Genomic DNA, 20,095 nt, shown 5'->3' on the forward strand with positions numbered 1-20,095 from the left:
GCAGCTCAAATGCCACAGTAGTGCACATCTTGATTCCATTAGACTTTGCAGGTCAAAGAGCAAGTTCAGCGGGTGTCGTTTACAGCACCAGGGACAGAGTGACTAGCCACTTTAATGATTTGCCTTTCTGCTGCAACTTACTGAGGAAATAGGGGTTGCTAACCACTGAAATGTTTGTATCCAGTTGACGGGGTGGGGGTATTTGCTTGTTAACTGTGAAATAGACTCCTAACAGGAGAGTGATTTGGCAGGAAGTGCACTGACATTTGTCCTGTAATCCTGTGGGGGTTCTCCCTTGTGTCTTCCCAGTTGCTCCTTTGGGGCTCTCCAGGGAAACAGGCTGCTTGTGCTTGCAGGACTCTGGTTGGCGGCAGCTTCCTAGTTAGGAGCACTCTCAGCGGTCAACTTCTGTTTGTGTCCACCATTTCTCTAAAATATTCATGTTGGTGTTAGGACCTAACTTCTAGATCTCAGTTACTAAAAAGAATCACTTCTGACTGGTTTTTTTTTTTCTTTCCTGTGTTTCTGTTTCCATCAGAGAGTGTCTTTCTACAGAGAGGAGTGTTTTCCATAAGTGGCTACTAACTTACAGTTCTTCTCACAGTTTATTTTTTGTTTCATTCTGTATTTTGTTGCCTCTGAAAAGCACAGCATTTTAAACAGAAATTTGGACTTTTTTGCTCTGCAGTCTACCAAGTCCTTTAGTTCAGGCTTATCATGTAGGCCTCCTTTCTGTCCGATGTATTAAGAAAACAGCAAGGCTAATCGCACCAAACGTAAAGCTGTTGATGCTGCCTACACATCCTTGCCTTGTCTTCTTGAACGTTTCCAAAGGATGTAGCTCAGTGGTGGAACTCAGTCTCCATGAGAGAAAAGGAGAGACACCACAGTGTTTTCAAGAGCCCTTGTCCATTGTGTTACCCAGAAAGATCCAGCTTGCTCCACAGCCTGCTTATTACCAAAAGGATGGGTTTTGCAACAGAGGCTTTATTCAGCAACAGGCAAACATGAGATGTCAGGAGTCCTAGACCTCACTTATCTCTCCAGGATAGGTTAAGGGATGTTTGGGGTCATGGAAACAAGATAATCAAAGACACAGAGAACAGTTGGAAGTTAGGTGAGTGGCCTTGCATGTGGCTAGCCATGTGTGCTGCATGTTGAAAAGTGATGGCTTTATTGTTCTCTGACAACGAGATTTGAGGTTTGTTAGTTGTCTTTTTTTTTTTTCTTTCTCAAGACAGGGTCTTGCTATATAGACAAGTCTGGTCCCAAATTTGTGGTAGTCCTCCTGCCTCTGCTTCTGCCCCAGGTACTTAGATTATAAGTGTGATTGTCCATGCCAGGCTTGAGCATGGAGTTTTGCTCCACCAGATGCTTGCATTGGACCCAATTCCAGCTAGTTTTAGTCCTTACTAAGTTCCTGAAAACCTTGGGAACCCATATGGCAGAGTAACTATCTGTAGTAAAGCAATAGGGATGCATTGCTGCCTTGGCTAGACAATGTCCACAGCTGCTGAGAGTGGAAGGTCTCGGTTTGGGCTCAAGGGGACACTGAGGTAGACTATCTTTTTGAATGAGAGATTGGTTTATTAGAAGAACTATTAATGCCAAGGAAAACCAGAATGGCAGTGGTCCTGGGGAAAGTTGAGGCCCACATGACAAAGTGAGATTGCTTCCTTACAGGTTCTAGAAAAGGAGGAGATTCTGTGCCAGGGAGGTGATGAGTCCGTAGTAAATGCTTGCAAGTTGGGCAGTCTCTGGTTCCCTGATGGCAATGGGAGGGGATTGTTTCTTGCATTCTGCAGAAAAAAAAAAGTATGACCTTGAGGATGTGGAGGAAATGAGGAAAGGCACCCAGTTAGTGTGCATTCATTGTATTGGATGTATAGGTTTGGGTGACCCAATAGCTTGGGGTCTGGTAGCCTAGAGCCTTGTGTGCAGAATCAGCTGTCAGGATGGGGAGAGACACAGCTCAAGTATGATCTGGGCAGCATCTGCAGTGGCTCCCAGTGGAAAGCAGGTGAAGCTCCAGAGCCTTATTCGTGTTTTCTTTGGGCATTGATTGGATCCATTGCAAAGTTATTAAAATGATAATATAACAAAGAGAATAATACTGTCTCTATCCCTAGCTGTCCAAGCATGCTGTTTATGAAAGAATTGGAATTCAGTCAAAATATTTCAACAATATAGAATAATTTCACCTTTACAGGTTATGCTTTTTTTCTTTTTTATTGCCTCTGCCAACCCAACCAAGTATGTGTGTGTGCATAAATGTAGAGGCCAGAGACTAGTCATTTCTCTCCTCCCACTATCAAACCTAGGTGGCAGGCTTGCCGGCCCTTGTGCATTTTTCCTAAATACAAAACTCAAATCACTATAATGTTTGTATTTTGTATCTAAGAAAGGTGTTGACAGCTCCATATAATTATACTGCTGATATTAATTGATCTTTTGCTCTTGGCCTAATGCCAAGTGTGTGATCCTGACAATGAGTACACAGAAACACAGCACCCTCACAGACAGTGCACACTTCTCATCCCAGCTCCTTATGTCCTCAAAGAAAACAGATGATAACCATCACCAGGAAGCTGTGCAGTACAAACAGCTTGGACACCTTCAGCATCAAGGTTATATTTGTTTCAAATGTTCAGTGGTCGTATTTAGACTGTCTTTTCCTTCAGCGCTGACTGGAGCCTGGTTGTGTAAGCCACCTGCCGTTTTTCCCAGTTCCACAGTGTTGAGACAGTAAAAGTGATACTCGGATCCATGCTCTCTTCCAACAGCAAAAACTAGTTAATTTTTTTTATTTTCATGTCATAAACTGATCTGTGGCCCACATTTTTTAGTATTACTTATTCAGAGTTTAGTAGATCTACTCATCCAAAATAAAATCTTAGACTATTTAAATGATAGTCTTCCAGTTTGTGGCCTCACTAAACTTTTCCATATGACTGCAGTTGAAGCTCAATTATCTTAACAAAAGTCAGAAGCAAAGTTAAGTTTCTGCAGTGCATTTTCAGACTTAGCATTTCCTGGGTCAGAACCTACAACTACTTTACATAGTTCTCCTGTAGTAGCTCAGATTTGTCTCTTTAGATGACCCGGTGAAGGGTGGGTTCGGGTCCATGGACAGTTTGTTCAGATTGTTTGTAAGTTTCTTCTCCTTGATCTTTTCTTCCTGCACATGAACTGCAGCGCAGTCAGCCAGCCTGTGGCAAAGAGTAGAGTGGAAAGTGAGGCCAAGATTAACATCGCAGTGCAGTCTGCACAGAGAACCTGAAAACTCACACCATGAAAGCTGATGTGCAGCAGCATACAGAGAATAGGTTTATCCTATGCAAATGATCCCCAAACCCAAGACTATAAACGTTGCAATTTTTTTTTTGGTACAGTCCTCCACTGAGCCTCTACCCTTTTTACCAGCTGTGGCTCACTTTATTTTTTGGAAAGGTTTTCTTTCCTAATAAACTATAGCTACTTCTACCACTGTCTTTATGTCCCTGTTCTAGTTCCTCGCTGGAAAAAATACCAGTGGGTGCTCACTGAGCCCCAATATCTGCCTGTAATAAAACCACCAGTAATCTGTGATGCTTAAATTATTGTTTTAAAGTATATGTAAAGGTCATTGCCAACAAAGTCACAATCCTAAATGTGTATGCATTGATGGTATCAAAATACTTCATGATGTTCAGCTGTAATTCTAAGTCCACTTTCTTTTTTTTTTTTTTTTTTTTTTGGTTTTTCGAGACAGGGGTTTCCCTGTAGTTTCTAGAGCCTGTCCTGGGACTAGCTCTTGTAGACCAGGCTGGCCTCGAACTCAGAGATCCGCCTGCCTCTGCCTCCAGAGTGCTGGGATTAAAGGCGTGCGCCACCACCGCCCGGCTTAAGTCCACTTTCTTAAAGTTTACAAATGAGGGCTGGTTCAGTAGGTGAAAGTATTTGCTCCCAAGCTTGACAGCCTGAGTTCAGTTCCCATTTTGGAAACAAAGAAAGAATAATCTACACATCCCACAAAGGAACAAGACAAAAGTAGCTCAGCAAGGCAGTTCTTTTTGTAAAAAGGGTGCAGCAAGACTCAAACTGGGCTTGCAAGCCACCAGGACAGGCATTCACTTGATTTTTGTTCTAGCACAGGACATAACTGCTTCTTTTCCCCATCAGCTGGGGTCCAATCTCACAGTCTTTTGCTGTTGCCTAGTTTTTAAAGAATCAGCATGAAGGAAGAGGTAGGGGTTAAGATTTGTATAAAAATCATACAAGCTATGGGGAAATTTGTGAAATATTGGTGCTTGGTGGGCAAATTACCTTTAAAAAAGTTTTTTTAGCACCCAAGATGCTACATGATGAAAGAGAGAACAGACTCCCGCTAGTTACCCTGGCTTCCATGCGTGCACAGGCTCACATTTTATTTTATTTTTGAGTCAGGGTCTTACTTTGTAGCTCTCGCTAGCTTGGTCCTCACTAAGAAGACCAGGTTGGCCTTGAATTTACAGAGATCAGCTTGCCTCTACCCCTCAAGGGCTGGGATTATTAAAGCCATGTGTCATCTTTTCTGGCCTTTTTTACTTTTTATTTCAAAAACTAAAAATATAAAAAGGAGTTCCTACATATAGCTGTAGCTTAATTTTAAAAATAGTTAGTGACTATTTTGTTTAGTTGGTGTAATCTTGTCATGTATATGCTTTAACACGTAATTCTTCCTGCTGATTAGTACTGTGTATCAGACCATGGGACTATCCATTTCAGACACTTGATAATGTAAGAAGCCAGATCTCACAGAAGAAATCTTCGGCGAGCACACACACACACACACACACACACACACGGCAGGGGATGGGGGACAAGAGTGTGTGTATTCATGTTCTCTTCACCCTGATTCCAGCAAAGAGGCTGTGCTGTAGTTTTTACCCAACTTTAGGTTCTACCCAGTACTTGACTCCTCCATGCTCTTTGTTAAGTAAACAATGTTGAACTAAATCCCATGGTATGGAACTTCCTGCCACCCCTGTGAAATGGTGTAAAAGTCAGCTATTTTCCTTTGTTCTCTAGATTTTTCTTTATAGAACTACAAAGAATTATTTCAAGTTTGGATCTGTACTCCTGTTTTCTTTCCTTGTCAGGCAAGAAGCTCTGCTGGCTGCCATTAGTGAGAAGGATGCTAATATAGCTCTTCTAGAGCTCTCGTCCTCTAAGAAAAAGACCCAAGAAGAAGTGGCTGCGCTGAAACGAGAAAAGGACCGCCTGGTGCAGCAGCTCAAACAACAGGTATTAGTGATACCCGGGGCAGAAGAGGCAGCCAGAGTGGAGCCAATGCCCCACTGCCCTTTCAAAAATGTCTTTATTACTGTGTATTTCCTTGTGTTTCATGCTAGACATCAAATACAGAAGATTTTTGTAGAGACTTCACATGTCTTTAGCTATCTCTTTTAAAAAAAATCATAGAATTCTCAGTGATTGGACTAGATTAGAAGATATCACAGGTCCTGAGGTTATTGGGTTTTGTTGTTTTTTTAACAAAGTTATAAAAATTAGTGATTAATCTTTTATTCATACTCATACTTGATTACTTATGTTAAACATTTACCTTCTCTGTGTTTGCATCTTTTAGGGTTCAGTTTGCTTTCATTTTGTTGAGAAAAGGTTTTGCTATGTAGCTCTGGCCAACCCAGTAGTCATTTTTTAACCCAGAGAGGTCTTGAATTCATGACACTCCCCCTGCCTGAGCTTCCCCAATGCTGGGATTATAAGTGTATAACACCATGCCCAGCTGTGTCTACACAATTTTGTCAGTTTCTAACAAGAGGACTTAATTCACAGTACGATTATGTTTGACTGTGGGTAAAGTCAGAACAGATCATCTGCAAATGTCAGTGGTGACTAAGAGCTGCACTTTCCTCCAGCCTCCATGGCCTGGTCAGTGTCTGCTTCAACTCCATGACTTGTAAGCCGACTCACAGACTTCTCAGCCCTCTCTCCAGGACCTCTCTTTCTTGGACCACACTCTTTACTGTCAACAGATCCTCCTAGACTCTCACCTGAATTTATTTAGCAGCATTGGCCAATTATTATTAAATACTTAGTGTGTATTAGAACTTCTGACTGCTGTTAATACAGCAGACATGGCCCTGAAGACATGCACTTATTGCAAGATCATCCATTTATTCAGCATTGTGGATATTTTGTCACACGAGGGTGCTCATGTCATCTAGTCTGACAAAGACGTATTTCCTTCCAGTTATACCAGAAAACTGAAGAATAACATTTTTTATTACTCATTTTTTTAAACATCTTCACAGATGACTTTGGCAGATCTCATTTTAAGATCCTAGGAGTATGCTGGGCAGTGGTGGTGCATGCCTTTAATCCCAACACTTGAGAGGCAGAGGCAGGCAATCTGTGAGTTCAAGGCCAGCCTATAGAGTGAGTCCTAGGACATCTAACTCTGCTTTACACAGAGAAACCCTGTTTTGGAAAACCAAAAAAAAGAAAAAATATCCTGGAAGAAGTTTGTCTTTGTTCATTATTGTAAACAACTGTCACGTTCTAGAGTGTGGAGTAGAGGGTTAAAATTAATGGATTAGTGGTATAAAAACTAAGTAGGTTGTAAATAATGTATCTATTCATGGTAAAAAGACTTCAGTGAGTTGCAATATATTTATGCATCATTTCCCTCAACTATAAAATGAATATTATGGAACTCTTCAGAGAGCCAAGATCTTCTTGAGAAGACTAGTTAGTACCTCAGCGCAAAGCTGCGGTGTATCGGTTTCTGAGTGCATGCCCCTGCAGTGCCTGGGAGCTGGCTGACCATCGTGTCCTCGAGCCATTCAATCTCTGTGCCCTGCTCGGTGACTAGAGCCTATTCCTGGGCCCATTTATGTTTCTTTTTACTTTGAAGGCTGAGCATCACTTTTTTTATTTATAAAGTCTTAATCTAGGTGTCTGCTGAGACTATTTATACTCAAGGGACTAGCACGCAGTGGGGATATTTTCCTAGTTTTCTATTGTGTTATAGTTTAACTTTTAACCCTTCAATTCCAGTTTATTTCCCTGATTCCCCAGGTTCTTACTGTAAGGGGTATTTGACTGTTTCTAAGTATTTCCATGCAGTGGGGGGAAATACCCATCAATGAAGTACTGCTTTTAACTTAATTTATTTGTGTATTTTGTTGGTCACACATGTCACAGTGTGATGTGGAGGCTAGAGAACAACTTGCAGAAGTCTGTTCCAGGGCGAGAACTTGGTTACCAGGCTTCATAGCAAGTGTCTTCCCCTCCTGAGCCATATCACAGGCCCCAAGTGACACTCTAAGTAATTCTTTCATGTGCTGTGTCCATTGTATAGTTGCCAGGTGTTTGTCTCTCTGGGAATTACTAGGATACACGACACTTTATTGTCTACCTTCACTCTAGTTTACTGCTTCACCATGTAAAGCTAATTGCTCTGACATCAGTGATAGGCCATGAGATAGGCCTGCACTTTGATTTGGCGCATCTTGGATTGTAGCAGACCTAGCAAACATCCACTTATCTGAAAACTAACATTTGTACATACTTTCAGATGTCTCCTGAATCCTGCTGGTATGCTGGTTCCCACAATGACAGTTGCCAGTGCTCTGTCCATATTCCATTTATAAGCAAGCTGTCTGTCTCCAGTTGTATATGCACTATCTTGACTCCTTCCCTAGAGACATTTTAGTCCCTACTCGTGGTCTTTCTCTTTGTGCCTTCTCTCCTAGGCTGTGGGACTGGCCGTGCCCCCCCCCCGAACATGTTGTTTACTGCTGTCCTTTCCAGCTCTCTCACCGCAGCTCACTCTGTTGTCTGTGGTGCTTCCTGAGCCCATTGCAACCCTCTGTGACTGAGGCATGCAAGTGCAAAGTACTCACTTCCTCCAACTTCACTTTTGGTGCCCACACTTTTATTACCTCCAGGAGAGGAAGTACAGTGTGGGTATCAGTTCTTTCTTAACTGGGGCAGATCATTTTACTTGTTGTAAATGTTTGTCTTTCTTTTCCTATTGTGAAGATTCTACTAACAGTTGTAAATCTCCTGCTAAACATATAAATGGTGCCATTTATATTTCTTTAACTTACTAGGTTTTAAAAAGAACTTTTATTAATGTTATTTAGAGGTTTATCAGATTTTTTTTTAAAAAACTCAGATTGGTTTTTTTTTAAATTCTTGGTCTTAGGCCTTGACCTACCCATTGAAGCAATTCTTTTTGTTTTTTGTTGTTGTTGTTGTCGTCATTTTTTTGTTTCTGCTTATACATCCTGACTACAGTTTCTCTCCTCTCCTCCCAGTTCCTCCCCTTCTCACCCTCCCCCATCTATTCCTCCTCTCTTTTTCTTCATGAAATGGAAGACTTCCCATGGATACCAACCAGCCATGGTATATCAAGGGTATATCAACTTTTTTAAAAAGACTATCTTTCATTTATTCTTTGACAGTTTTCTACATGTATACAATTTAACTTGATCACACCTACTACGAGACATTTCCATTCATCCAATGGTAGTAGGTTCCTCTAGAATCTTTGACCTCCTAAGCCATGGGTTTTGGGCTAGGTTTTCAGTGTGGAACAACATACTAAATATGTAGATTCTTACCTACCAGATTGACTGTTCACTCTCTGTACTACATATAGATCTCTTCTAACTCAAGTAAAATTGTGTAAAGAAACACTAAAGATCTAATATGAACCAAACTTGATGAAAGTCACCATTTTTTATTTATTTTCTTTCTCTATAAAGAAAAAAATGTTGGATAAAAAGTCTTTCTAGCCAGCCAAGAAAATAGAGCTAGTTACAGGTTTAAAGCCTTTCATTATGAATTAAATTTGGAATGGGAGTCTTTTGCCAATAAAAATAGTGGAGAAGAAGCCTTTAAAGCTCCATACATAATGTAGAGTCCTGAGTTACCATCATTTTTCATGTTTAAGAAATGATGACAAGAAAAATCTTTTCCAATATTTTTGATCCATGGTTTGTTTAACTAACAGACAAGGGGCTTTTGGATTTAAAGGACTAGCTTTATTCAAAATTTAAAAATCAGCATGTATACAGATCATACAGTTTTTTTCTCATCATTATTCTCTATACGATACTAAACATTTATATTGGCATTAAGTATATAGAAGAATATGCATAGATTATGTGCGTCTACTATGTCATTTTATATAAAGGACCTGAATGTCCTCAGGCTTTGGTATCTGTGGAGGAGGGAGTCTTGGAGATTAGAACCAATTCTCCACTGATACCAAAGTATGATTTTCAATTATTTTCAATTCAAATATGGACTAAGGTACTATATTGTATGGTGTGTTGGTCTCATTTTTCACTTTCAGTGTGTTATTTTAATACACATATATGTATACATGTATAAATAATTTTAGTTTCATTTTTACTTGTGCACAAAGTGGCCACATTTGCATATTCTCTTTTATGTTCACTATAAATAATGCAAAGAAACTGACAGCAGTGTCAGTGTTGGGGCTGGTGATTTCCTAGCTGGGAGTTCAGTTCCTCGTGTAAACTTCTGTACTTTGAACATGACTGAAGTTCTAGAGCAGGGTGAGAAATATCTCCATGTGTCCCTCACTCCCCCTGGAGTCCCTTGGCAGCCTACTTCAGGTCTGTGTCTCACTAACACGGGTTTGCACCAGTATTCTCCTTCTCTGCTCATGCAGCTCTGCCTACTGCCCAGTTCCAAAGTCACTCCTTTGGATCATCCGCCTGTTACCACATCCCCTGGTCCCAGTTCCCGCATCTATTAGTCATCTTCTATTCTATAAAAATCCTCTCTCCGTCACACAGTAATTATTATTTCAGGAACTGAGGAATAGCTTAACCTATGGTTCCATTTAGAGTCTCTTGTAAGTTAGCAGTCAGACTGATGGCCAGATCTACAGTCATCTAAAGGCCTGACTTGAACTTGAGAGTCTGTTCACATCCTTATGTGGTGTTGGCCTTTCATACTATAACTTAGAATATGGCAATGGATTACCCTCAACAAATGAGATTCCCAGTGTCTTTGTAACTTAAATTCAGAAATGATACATCATCACTGCTGCCTTTAATGTCACACAAGCTAACTCACTACAGTTTGGAAGGGAACACACAACACTGGGAATAATTGGAGAATGGAATTGTTGCTGGCCATCTTGAAAGCTGGCCGCCGCAGCAAGTATTATGAATTCACAAAGTAGCATACAATGAGTACACAAAGTGTATTCAACAATAAGTAGGAATGTACTACACATACAGTAATGTAGATGAATCTCAAAACCACAACAAAGCAGTCAGGACAATAGAATTTGTACTGTATGATTCTATTTGCTTGTTGTGTAAGAAAGCAGATTATACATCAGAAGAGAACCTGCTTGTATTCTGTCCCCCTCCTTAGCTTACTGGTGGGCCTGTGACTTCAATTCCTTTTCCTCTTCTGATTTTAGAGTCATCTAACTCTTTCTCTGACCAATATCGATCCAGTGCTGACATGGAAAAAAAGAGACATTCATTTTTTTATTATTTTATGTGTATGGATATTTACCTGTGTGTGTATTTGTGCACCACCAGTGTTCCTAGTGCCTTTGGAGACTAGAGTTACAGACAGTGTCTGAACTAGAGTTACAGACGTGAAGGAAAAACACAGAATGTTCTCTGTGTAGGAGTCAGACAGTTTTGTCCTTCCACTGTGTGAATGCTGGGTATCAAACTCAGGTCATCAGACTTGATAGCAAGCACTGAGCTATCTCAGTGTTTGAACAGGTCTCCTGTGTCCCTAGGCTAGCCTCTAACTCCTGATCCTCCTGCTTCTACCTTCACAGTACTGGATTACAGCACATGCCACAGCACCCAGTTGTAAGATTTGTTTACTATTGCAAGTTAGCAACTGTTAGCCACATAGAGAACCAGTAAGAAAACTTACAGGTAGCTACATGAGTAAACTGTGTATTTAGTGAGGAGAATTTGAAAGTAGAATCCACAGGACTTTGTGACTCCATTGTCAGTATTCATGGATAGAAATAAGGAGTTCAGAGTAGTTAACATTTTATTTCATTTTTTTTTTACTGATTTTATTGAGCTATACCTTTTCTCTGCTCCCCTCTCCTCCTCTCCCCTTATCTTCAACCCTCTCCCTTGGTCTCCATGCTCCCAATTTACTCAGGAGACCCTGTCTTTTAAGTAGTTGACATTTTTGATTGAACAGCTTGAACTATGACCATTAGTAGAGACAGGCATGTATGTTGTAAGTTTTTGCAAAGGTGAGACCTGGGGAAACAAGAGTCTTACAGTGCTCCTAGCAACAAAGTTGACATCATGCCCCACTGTATATATCTCATCACAGAGGAGAAACAGCAGGTATTGTGGGATATTTTGCTCTTTTGGCTTTTGGGGGGCCTGCCACCCAGCTCCCAAATAAATCACACATGAAGGCTAATTCTTAGTTATGAATGCCTGACCTTAGCTTGACTTGTTTCTTGCCAGCATTTCTTAACTTATATTATCCTGACTACCTTTTGCCTCTGGGTTTTTGTCTTTCTCTATTTCTGTATACCTTTCTTTACTTCTTTCTCTGTGGCCTGCTTTGTAGCTGGGTGGCTGCCCCTGATGTCCTCCTCTCCTTGTTGTTCTCTTGTTGCTCTTCATTCTTCTTGTTTCTCCTTTTACACTCTCTGCCTGCTAGCCCCGCCTATCCTTGCTATTGTCTCCCTATTGGCCATTCATCTCTTTATTGGAACCATCAGATGTTTAAGATGGGCAAAGAACCACAGCTTCACAGAATGCAGAATAAACAAAAGTCACACTCTTTGTCAGAGCACGATGTTTATCAGTGGTTCATCTGATGTCCCACAGGTCTCTCTGAAAGAGTGGTACATCTTTTAGTCTAGTAAACAGAGCCTGCATAGCTTATAAGAAAAATCCTTTCCTTTTTTTTTTCTCAGGCTTATTTTTATTCTTTTTCTGTTTTGTCCTCTTTCTTGGCTTACTTGCTTTTCTTTAGTTTCTATAACACCTCATTTAGGCATTAGCATGTACTACTGTCTCTGTTAGGGTTTACTATTGCTGTGAAGAGAGACCTTGACCATAACAACTCTTTTTTTCTTCATTATCCTCCCTTCCTTTCCCCTCCTCTCCTATCCTCTCCCATAATCCTCGTGTTCCCAATTTACTCAAGAGATCTTGTCTTTTTCTACTTCCCATGTAGATTATTAGATTCATGTATGTCTCTCTTAGTCTCTTAAGGTCCTCTTTGTTGTCTAGGTTTTGTTTTTGTTTTTGGGGGGGTTGTTTTTTTTTTTTTGCTTTATGTCTAAAAGCCATGTGAGTGTGTACATGTGATATTTGTCTTTCTGGGTCTGGGTTATCTCGCTTAATATGATGTTTTCTAGATCCATCTACTTGCCTGCAAATTTCAGAATATTTTTTCTGCTATGTAGTACTCCATTGTGTAAATGTACCACATTTTTCTGTCGAGGCCATTTAGGTTGTTTCCAGGTTCTGGCTATGACAAACAATGCTGCTATGAACGCGGCTGAGCTCATGTCCTTGTAGTACAATTGAGCATCCTTTGGGTATATACCCAAAAGTGGTATTGCTGGGTCTTGAGGTAGGTTGTTTCCTAATATTCTGATAAATTGCCATACTGAAATCCAAAGCAGCTGTATCAGTTTGCATTCCCACCAGCAATGGAGGAGTGTTCCCTTTACCCCACATCCTCTCCAGCAGAAGTTGTCATCAGTGTTTTTATTATTTTATTTTATTTTATTTTATTTATCATATATACAATATTCTGTCTGTGTGTATGCCTACAGGGCAGAAGAGGGCACCAGATCTCATTACAGATGGTTGTGAGCCACCATGTGGTTGCTGGGAATTGAACTCAGGACCTTTGGAAGAGCAGGCAATGCTCTTAACCTCTGAGCCATCTCTCCAGCCCGTCATCAGTGTTTTTAATCTTGGCCATTCTTACAGGTGTAAAATGTAATCTCAGAGTTGTTTTGATTTGCATTTCTCTGATGGCTAAGGGTGTTGGAGCATTTCTTTAAGTGTCTTTAAACCATTTTAGATTCCTCTGTTGAGAGTTCTCTCTTTAGGTCTGTACCCCATTTTTTATTGGGTTATTTTTTCTTTTGATGACCAATTTCTTGAGTTCTTTGTATATTTTGGAGATCAGCACTCTGTCCGATGTGGGGTTAGTGAAGATCTTTTCCCATTCCGTAGGCTGTCATTTTGTCTTGTTGACCGTGTCCTTTGCTTTACAGAAGCTTTTCAGTTTCAGGAGGTCCCATTTATTAATTGTTTCTCTCAGTGTCTCTGCTACTGGGGTTATATTTAGGAAGTGGTCTCCTGTGCCAATGCATTGAAGTGTACTTTAAACTGAGTCAGTTTGACCCTAAAGTTCTTGCCCCAAGGCTTCATTAGGTATTTCTGTAAATATTTTGGGGGAAAGATAATGAAAATGCTCTTAATTCACCAAGGAATGTGTTAGAAATAAACAGTCCAATATTGACAAAGCCAGGTGGGTAGGGAAATGAGACAGTGTCTCCTGCCAGAGATGAAAATTCCCTGTGCAATAGAATGGTGTTTCAAATTCCACACATATAGAAAAAGGCATCAAACAAAGGTAAATCAGAAGTGTTCTCTTTTATGTGTTCACTACTAAAAGGAGGCTGAGTGGACATACTTAGTTTATTAGTTACTGTCTGTTGCTCTGTAAAAGACCACAGCCCCAAATCAGTTATGAAAGACGTTTATTTTGGCTTACATTCCAGAGGGGTGAGAGCCCATTATGGCAGGGAAGCAGGGCAGCAAGTGGCAGGAAGCTGAGAGACCACATCTTTACCTTAAACACAAAGCAGACAGAATTAACTGAAAGTAGACAATGCTATGTACTCTCAAAGTCCACGACCAGTGACATCCTTCCTCCAGCAAGGCTGTACCTCTTAAACCTCCCCGAAACAGCACCTCCAGCTGAGCCTAAGGCAGAACAGCTCCTTAAACCACCACACTTAGATATTAATAGAGATTGTCGCTCATTAGAGGAATCATGGGTAATCTTTCTTTAACATTATTCTTTAGATTGTGTTCATAGTAAATATGAACAAGACTTTAGTGCTTTAAAGTCTTATTTGAACACTATTTTATTAGTGTAGCATGCATTACTTATTTTGTGTATTCTGGCCCAAAGTGACTTTCGAAGATCTTAGGGTGGCGCTCGTTTGCCCAGGTGCTCAGTCACCACTTCTCCTTCTTAGCAGAGACGGAGGATTGGGAAGGATTTAGAACAGTATTTGATTATTTTCAAAACCTAAATTACTTATTGATGGCTGTTAAATTCTACACATGTAACTAAACTTCTCTCCTTGTCACCCTGCTTTTTAATTCTCTTAGATTTTTCTAGATGTTCATATTATTTCAATTTAAATAATAACTTCTTCCCAGATATTTATGATATTAATATTTATATAAAATCCACCCAAAACTGAATAGCTGTTTATAAAGGTTAGTCAGTTATTAGATACATGAAAATGAGTCCTACCTAAATATAACTAAAAAAATCAAAGTTGCAGAATACCATGTGTAGTACAATCTAGTCTTATTTAGCAATATTAAAAAGTACTGTATAAAGTGCTTGCTTTGATTGAGGCTTGTCTTCCCTGCATCTATCTACCTACCTATCTTAGCTCAAACAACCGTAACAAATAACATAGAATGGGTGACCAAAATAATGTTTGTCTGTGTTGCATGAATAATAAAAACCCAGAGTCAGATTTTGGGGTTCAAACTGAAGATCAGAAAAGCAAAGCATCCAGCCACTAGACAGACCTTTTACCAAATCTTCAGACCAAAAGGGTGGGATCCTGTCTCCAGGAATCCTCAGACTCCACACCCACTGAGTTCCAGTCTCTTCCCCTTCATATTCCTCTCTCTGCCCAGCCACGTCACTCCTGTCTTCCACCTCCCTAGGGCTGGAATTAAAGGTGTTAACCACCACCACCCGGACCTGTTTCTGGACGGGTCACAAGTAGCTCAGGGTGGCCTTGAACTCACAGAGATTCTTCTGTCTCCTGAGTCACGGGATTAAAGGCGTGTGCCACCACTCCCTGGCCTTTAGTGGCTTAGTTTTACCTCAGGCAAGCTTTATTTATTAAGATACAAATAAAATAATCACTACAGTCTATTTGTTCAAGGTCTAGAGGTGTGAGCTGTCCAATATCTCTGCTGACTCCTGCTGAGACCTCTCTTCCTTACCTACAGAGACTCTTCTCTGTGTTCACCTAGAGGAGATCTATGACTCATTTGTGCTTAGAACACAGCCTTAGTCACAAGCAAAATTAGGAGTCAACCCTTTGACTTCCCTGAGTCTGAATTAGTTCTTAAAGACCTTGTCTCTAGATGAGGTGACATTGGGGTTAGGGCTTCAGTATGAATAGCTTTGACTAAACCCTTGACAGTATCCTCTCAAAGTCCGTGTTTAATTGATTTTAATGTGGACTAGCTTCATGCTCATGAAAGTCTTTAAGGTACTTGTTGCCTTACCATTTATTATAGGAATTTTATCTCAATTTAAACTATGAATTTCTTTTTAGACACAAAATCGGATGAAACTAATGGCTGACAACTATGAGGACGACCACTTCAAACCCTCCCGCTCCAATCAGACGAACCATAAGCCCTCCCCAGACCAGGTAAGACTGTGCTGGAATGTCTCTTTTTTAAACAGTATGCTCTCATATTCATAAATTTTGTGGTAGCATATTGCAAATTCTAGTTTATATATTTAGAAGAATCTCAGGTTTTTCTTAAATAATTCCTGTATAAGAAATTGATGGTTCTGAATATCTTATGACCATATGCTTCAATTGTTTATAAGGACTTTATTAAATAATCACATTGAAATGAGAAAAACATGAGTCCTACTTTTCTCGTTGAAGAATTGATTCCTTGTTAAGGAACAAGACTTTTCTCAAGGTCAGCAAGCCACAGCTCAGGATAAAAATTATTTCTTGTTGAATTGCAAAGTATAGCCTGCCCATCTTCTGTGAAAGGTACAGCTGAAGACGGGGATGTACCTGAGTGATGAGCAGTTTGCCTAGCATGTGCAAGGCCCTAAATTGAATTTCCAGTACTGCAAAAAATGAAAAGTGATAGGTGAAACTTAATTTCTTCCCTTTGATTTTTGGTGGACCCCGTCGGCATGACACTCAAGAGATATTGTTGCCTTCAGCTTGCGACCAGTACAAAACAGACACTGATGAAACTGAAAATTGCAACAATTTTTAAAGAAGGTGAAACCTTCCCAAGATCTCATGTGTGATGAACAGGAAAGAGCATTGAGCACATTACCTCATATCTCTGTGCTCAAAATCAGTTCCAGCATCTCTGTCACACCCAGTCTTAAAATGTATAAAAAAATAAAACGAAGGGGAAAAACAATAGCCAAGTAATTACCTCCATATGACTGCAAAGTCATTGAAAACTCCCCTGCTGAACATCCCCACCAAGTGACAGCTCTAGTGTTTTCTTAGAGTTGTCATAGAATTCGTGTAGATGAAAGTTGCAGCTGATATCCAAATTGTTATTCTCTCCAAGACTCAGAAGGAATGGCTCTATATGATGACTAAGTCAGCTGAGACACAGCTGAGACTTCAGAGGGAAAACAGAATCAACCTTATGTAAAACAGAGAGCTGTGTTCTTGGTGTCCCCTACCTAGAAACCACTGTCTGCTCTGCCTGATTCCTGCTCCTGGAATTTAGACTGCCTGGCCTCTGCAAGAAGCATGTCAGATATTTCTCATGGAAAAGGTTTAGATATGAGGTGGAGGTTATTGGTGTGGGGAGGCAAACAGAGATGGAGAAAGGCAGCAAACAGACCCTAGCTCTGACCTGATTAATTTTGCACATCCATCTCTGGGAAAGGTAGAAGAGTAACCATGGAACCATAAACTAATTGCTAATTTGTAGTTGGGGGACTAGAAGCTAATGTTTTTTTTAAAAAAAAAAAAAGCCAAGAACTTCTTTTCTGCTACATTATGTTTATGCCTTTGTTTTAATACTAACCAACTCTTTTTCATTCCCATGCTGCCCTGGGGCATTGTTCCCATGTCATCTCTCCCCATAGGATGAGGAGGAGGGTATATGGGCATAGCCAATCAGATGCTCTTAGTTCAGCCATTTTGTTCAGAACGGTGAGAAACAGCTTTCCTTAACTACGGCAATGATTTTTGTTTGTTTCCATTTTTCTTTCTCCATCATCACCTTCACATCTTGCTCTGTACAATCATGAACTCCCCGTGTGCTTTCTGCTCCTTTATTTTCACATGATTCTTGTGTGGATTGCTGTGCTTTTGACATAGTGGGGTGTGGGTTTGTGGCTTTATTTCTTTCTGTCTGTTAATAGTCACATTTATAATTTCTTTCTATACATTTTGGACAGAACTTCCAGGGCATGTAACTAAATTTCTCCAGTTAGTGATATTTATTGCTAGATCACCCTCTCTCCAGTGATCTCACAGTGTCCTGGCTATTAACGTATCTCAGACTGACGTGGAGGGCAGACAGTGTGCTGCGAGCTATGCTGTACCTCCTCGTGGTCCTCTCTGCCTATGGAAGACACTGGATTCTGAGGATCGGCTCCTAGGCTATCCCTAGGGCTTTGACATTACTCTTACAACATCAATAAAGAAAAGGAGGCACAAAGGAATAAAAGAGGGTTTTTTGTTTTGTTTTTTAGCAAAAAAAAATTATTTAAATTCCTTTTCATAGATTGCTGCTGTGTTCAGCAGCTGCCAGGACACTGTCTAGATTCTCCTAAAAGGCCAGTTGCCTGGAAACCAAAGTCCAGTTGTGTCAGTGTCTCCTTTCTCTGATGCCCTTGAGGTTTGACTCAGGAAATCAGTTTCTAGGAGATGATTAGTGTGATTACTAAGCTCACATCCTAGTGGCCTTGCATCCGCTGGACACACTGCCCATGCTGATGTGGAGTCAGTTCTCCCTGAAATGTTTGTCTTTATGTTAAACTGCTAAAAACTGTAACTGTGTCAACCTCTGAATATTGAACACAGCCAAAAAGGATAAGAGGTAAGTTGTGGGACTGCCAGCTTTCAGTGTGACTTTTAGCATCTACACTGAAATGATCAGTATCAACCAGAAAGTGTGTTGCATGTCAGAGAAAGCTAAAAATGAAAGGAAATCTATGTTCTGACTGTGCGCACTGCAGGGGCGCGTATTTGTCACCATGAGGCATGTAGGAGCCACACAATAGCTGTAGTTTCGCAGTCACTTGTAAGTGAATATGATTCCACTTTATATGAACAGAGCTGTTCTACTTGCAGGCCTTATTCTAGTCAATGATAATAGACACATTGTTTTGGAAAACAAGGTTACTAGGTAATTTCACCAGGAGATTGAAAGATAAACAAGCCATCTCATGTCCCAGGCCCAGAGTCTGTGTTTCTATGTCTGCTGCTTTGTTGGAGCGGCTTCTGTAATGCGCGTCCTCTGTTCTTGCACTTACCCTTTCCCAGCTGTGCTCATAGGGGCCGACTACACCCGCTTCTGCCAGCTGCTGCACAGCACCTTTGCGGCTATCTGGCCAGACCTGTTGTTTTTACAGAACCAGACTTCATACTCTCTGAACGCTGCCCCAAGCTGTATGTGGTGAAACATTTTACCTAAGAAATACACTAACAAGGACTGGGGTTGTGATGGATTCCTGTAAAACCAGAGCTTGGAAAGCTGAGGCAGAAAGATTCTATGTTCTGGGTCATCTTGGGCTATACAGCAAGACAGTGTCTTGAAAACAAAGTCAAGATTTGTACGAGTGATCCATAAAGCACTACAGAAGTCGTGGCTTTTTTCTCTCCTACACTTATTTCTTTGCTGATTCTACAGAGAATAGATTTTTCTCAACAAAATTTTGAATTTGAAATTGATACTTCCTTACCAACTTAGGAACTTAAGGTTTTGTCTAAAGCATTTTCTAAGACACCACTCACTGGCGAAGCTTGAGCCTAAAGTAGACACCATCTGTGATTAGAACTGAAAGGTCAGAGTTGGGCCAGATTGGGGGCTGCAGAGTCTAAGGGTTCTGAGTGTAGGCTTTGAACAGTGTCTGTTCAGTACCTCTCTACCCTGACTTGCCCTGTAAGAGACAGTGGTGGTAAGAAGTAGAGAGATGGTGTGAGACGTGGAACCAGACTGCAAGGTCTGGCATCTAGATACCTCCACTTAACTCCGTTGCCTAGGGAGAGTGGGGTCACCTCTCTGCAGTGGTTTCTTTACCTAGTGCATGAATTTCTCCGTGTTTGTTTATGTTTGTTAATGTGTTAACGTACAATACCATCAGCAGTTTCTTATATCCCTAAGCACTGTACTTTGTGGATGCTGTTACTATTTCACTGCTGTTAATTTAGATCTTACTCTGAGAATAAGTTTTCAGTGACTGTTAGTTATTCTTGTTGGGAATATCATCATCGAAGTACATCATCTTCATTTCAGAGATAAGACTCTGTGACTGGGAGATTTAGAAGTTGTAACTCAAGGGCCCCAGGCATTTCTGTGTTCTAGGATGAGTAACTAGAAACTGTTCTTAAGTGGTAACCAAGACAGATTTCATCACCAAAAGTTTGATGTCATATATGTTAAGGAATATTTTCCTTTAGGAAAACATCTCGTAGGTTGGCAAGATTGCTCAGTGGGTGAAGATACTTGCTAAGCAAGTGTGGCAACCAGAATTCTATCTCCCTAAGCACACATATGGCAGAGGGAGAAAACCAGCTTCTCAGAGTTGTTTGCTGACCTCCATACGTGTACCATGGTATACACATACACATGCAATAGTAATAATTAAAAGAAGACATTTTTGAGTTTTGTTAAGAGATTTCCAATAACATATTCTTTATCAGTGATGTTTTCTTTAAAAGAATACATTCAGTCAGTATCAGTGACACGTTTGCCTATCAGAGGACATCAAACAACAGGACATCTAGCCACTATAGCCACCCTAGTGGAAAGTACCAGAACAAAGATGTACTGGCTAGATGTGTGTCAACTGGACTCAAGCTAGAGATGAGAGAGCTTCAATT

General features: G+C 40.5%; 1 protein-coding gene across 7 annotated transcripts in view; it reads left to right on the forward strand.

Annotated features, from left to right (window-relative positions):
• The window catches only part of Erc1 (ELKS/RAB6-interacting/CAST family member 1), a 327,887-nt gene that overhangs the window by 246,043 nt on the left and 61,749 nt on the right, over positions 1 to 20,095 (forward strand). For 5 of the 7 annotated variants that reach the window (XM_038318227.2, XM_042054451.1, XM_038318230.1 and 2 more), the window contains 2 exons: positions 5,121 to 5,265; positions 15,599 to 15,697. In XM_038318227.2, the coding sequence (XP_038174155.1) occupies positions 5,121 to 5,265; positions 15,599 to 15,697 (244 nt within the window). Of the gene's footprint in view, positions 1 to 5,120; positions 5,266 to 15,598; positions 15,698 to 17,130; positions 17,198 to 20,095 lie in introns of all 7 variants that reach the window. The other 2 variants (XM_038318232.2, XM_038318233.2) reach the window with 1 other exon arrangement.

This window comes from Arvicola amphibius, chromosome 2 (assembly GCF_903992535.2).
Source record: "Arvicola amphibius chromosome 2, mArvAmp1.2, whole genome shotgun sequence".
NCBI lineage: Eukaryota > Metazoa > Chordata > Mammalia > Rodentia > Cricetidae > Arvicola > Arvicola amphibius.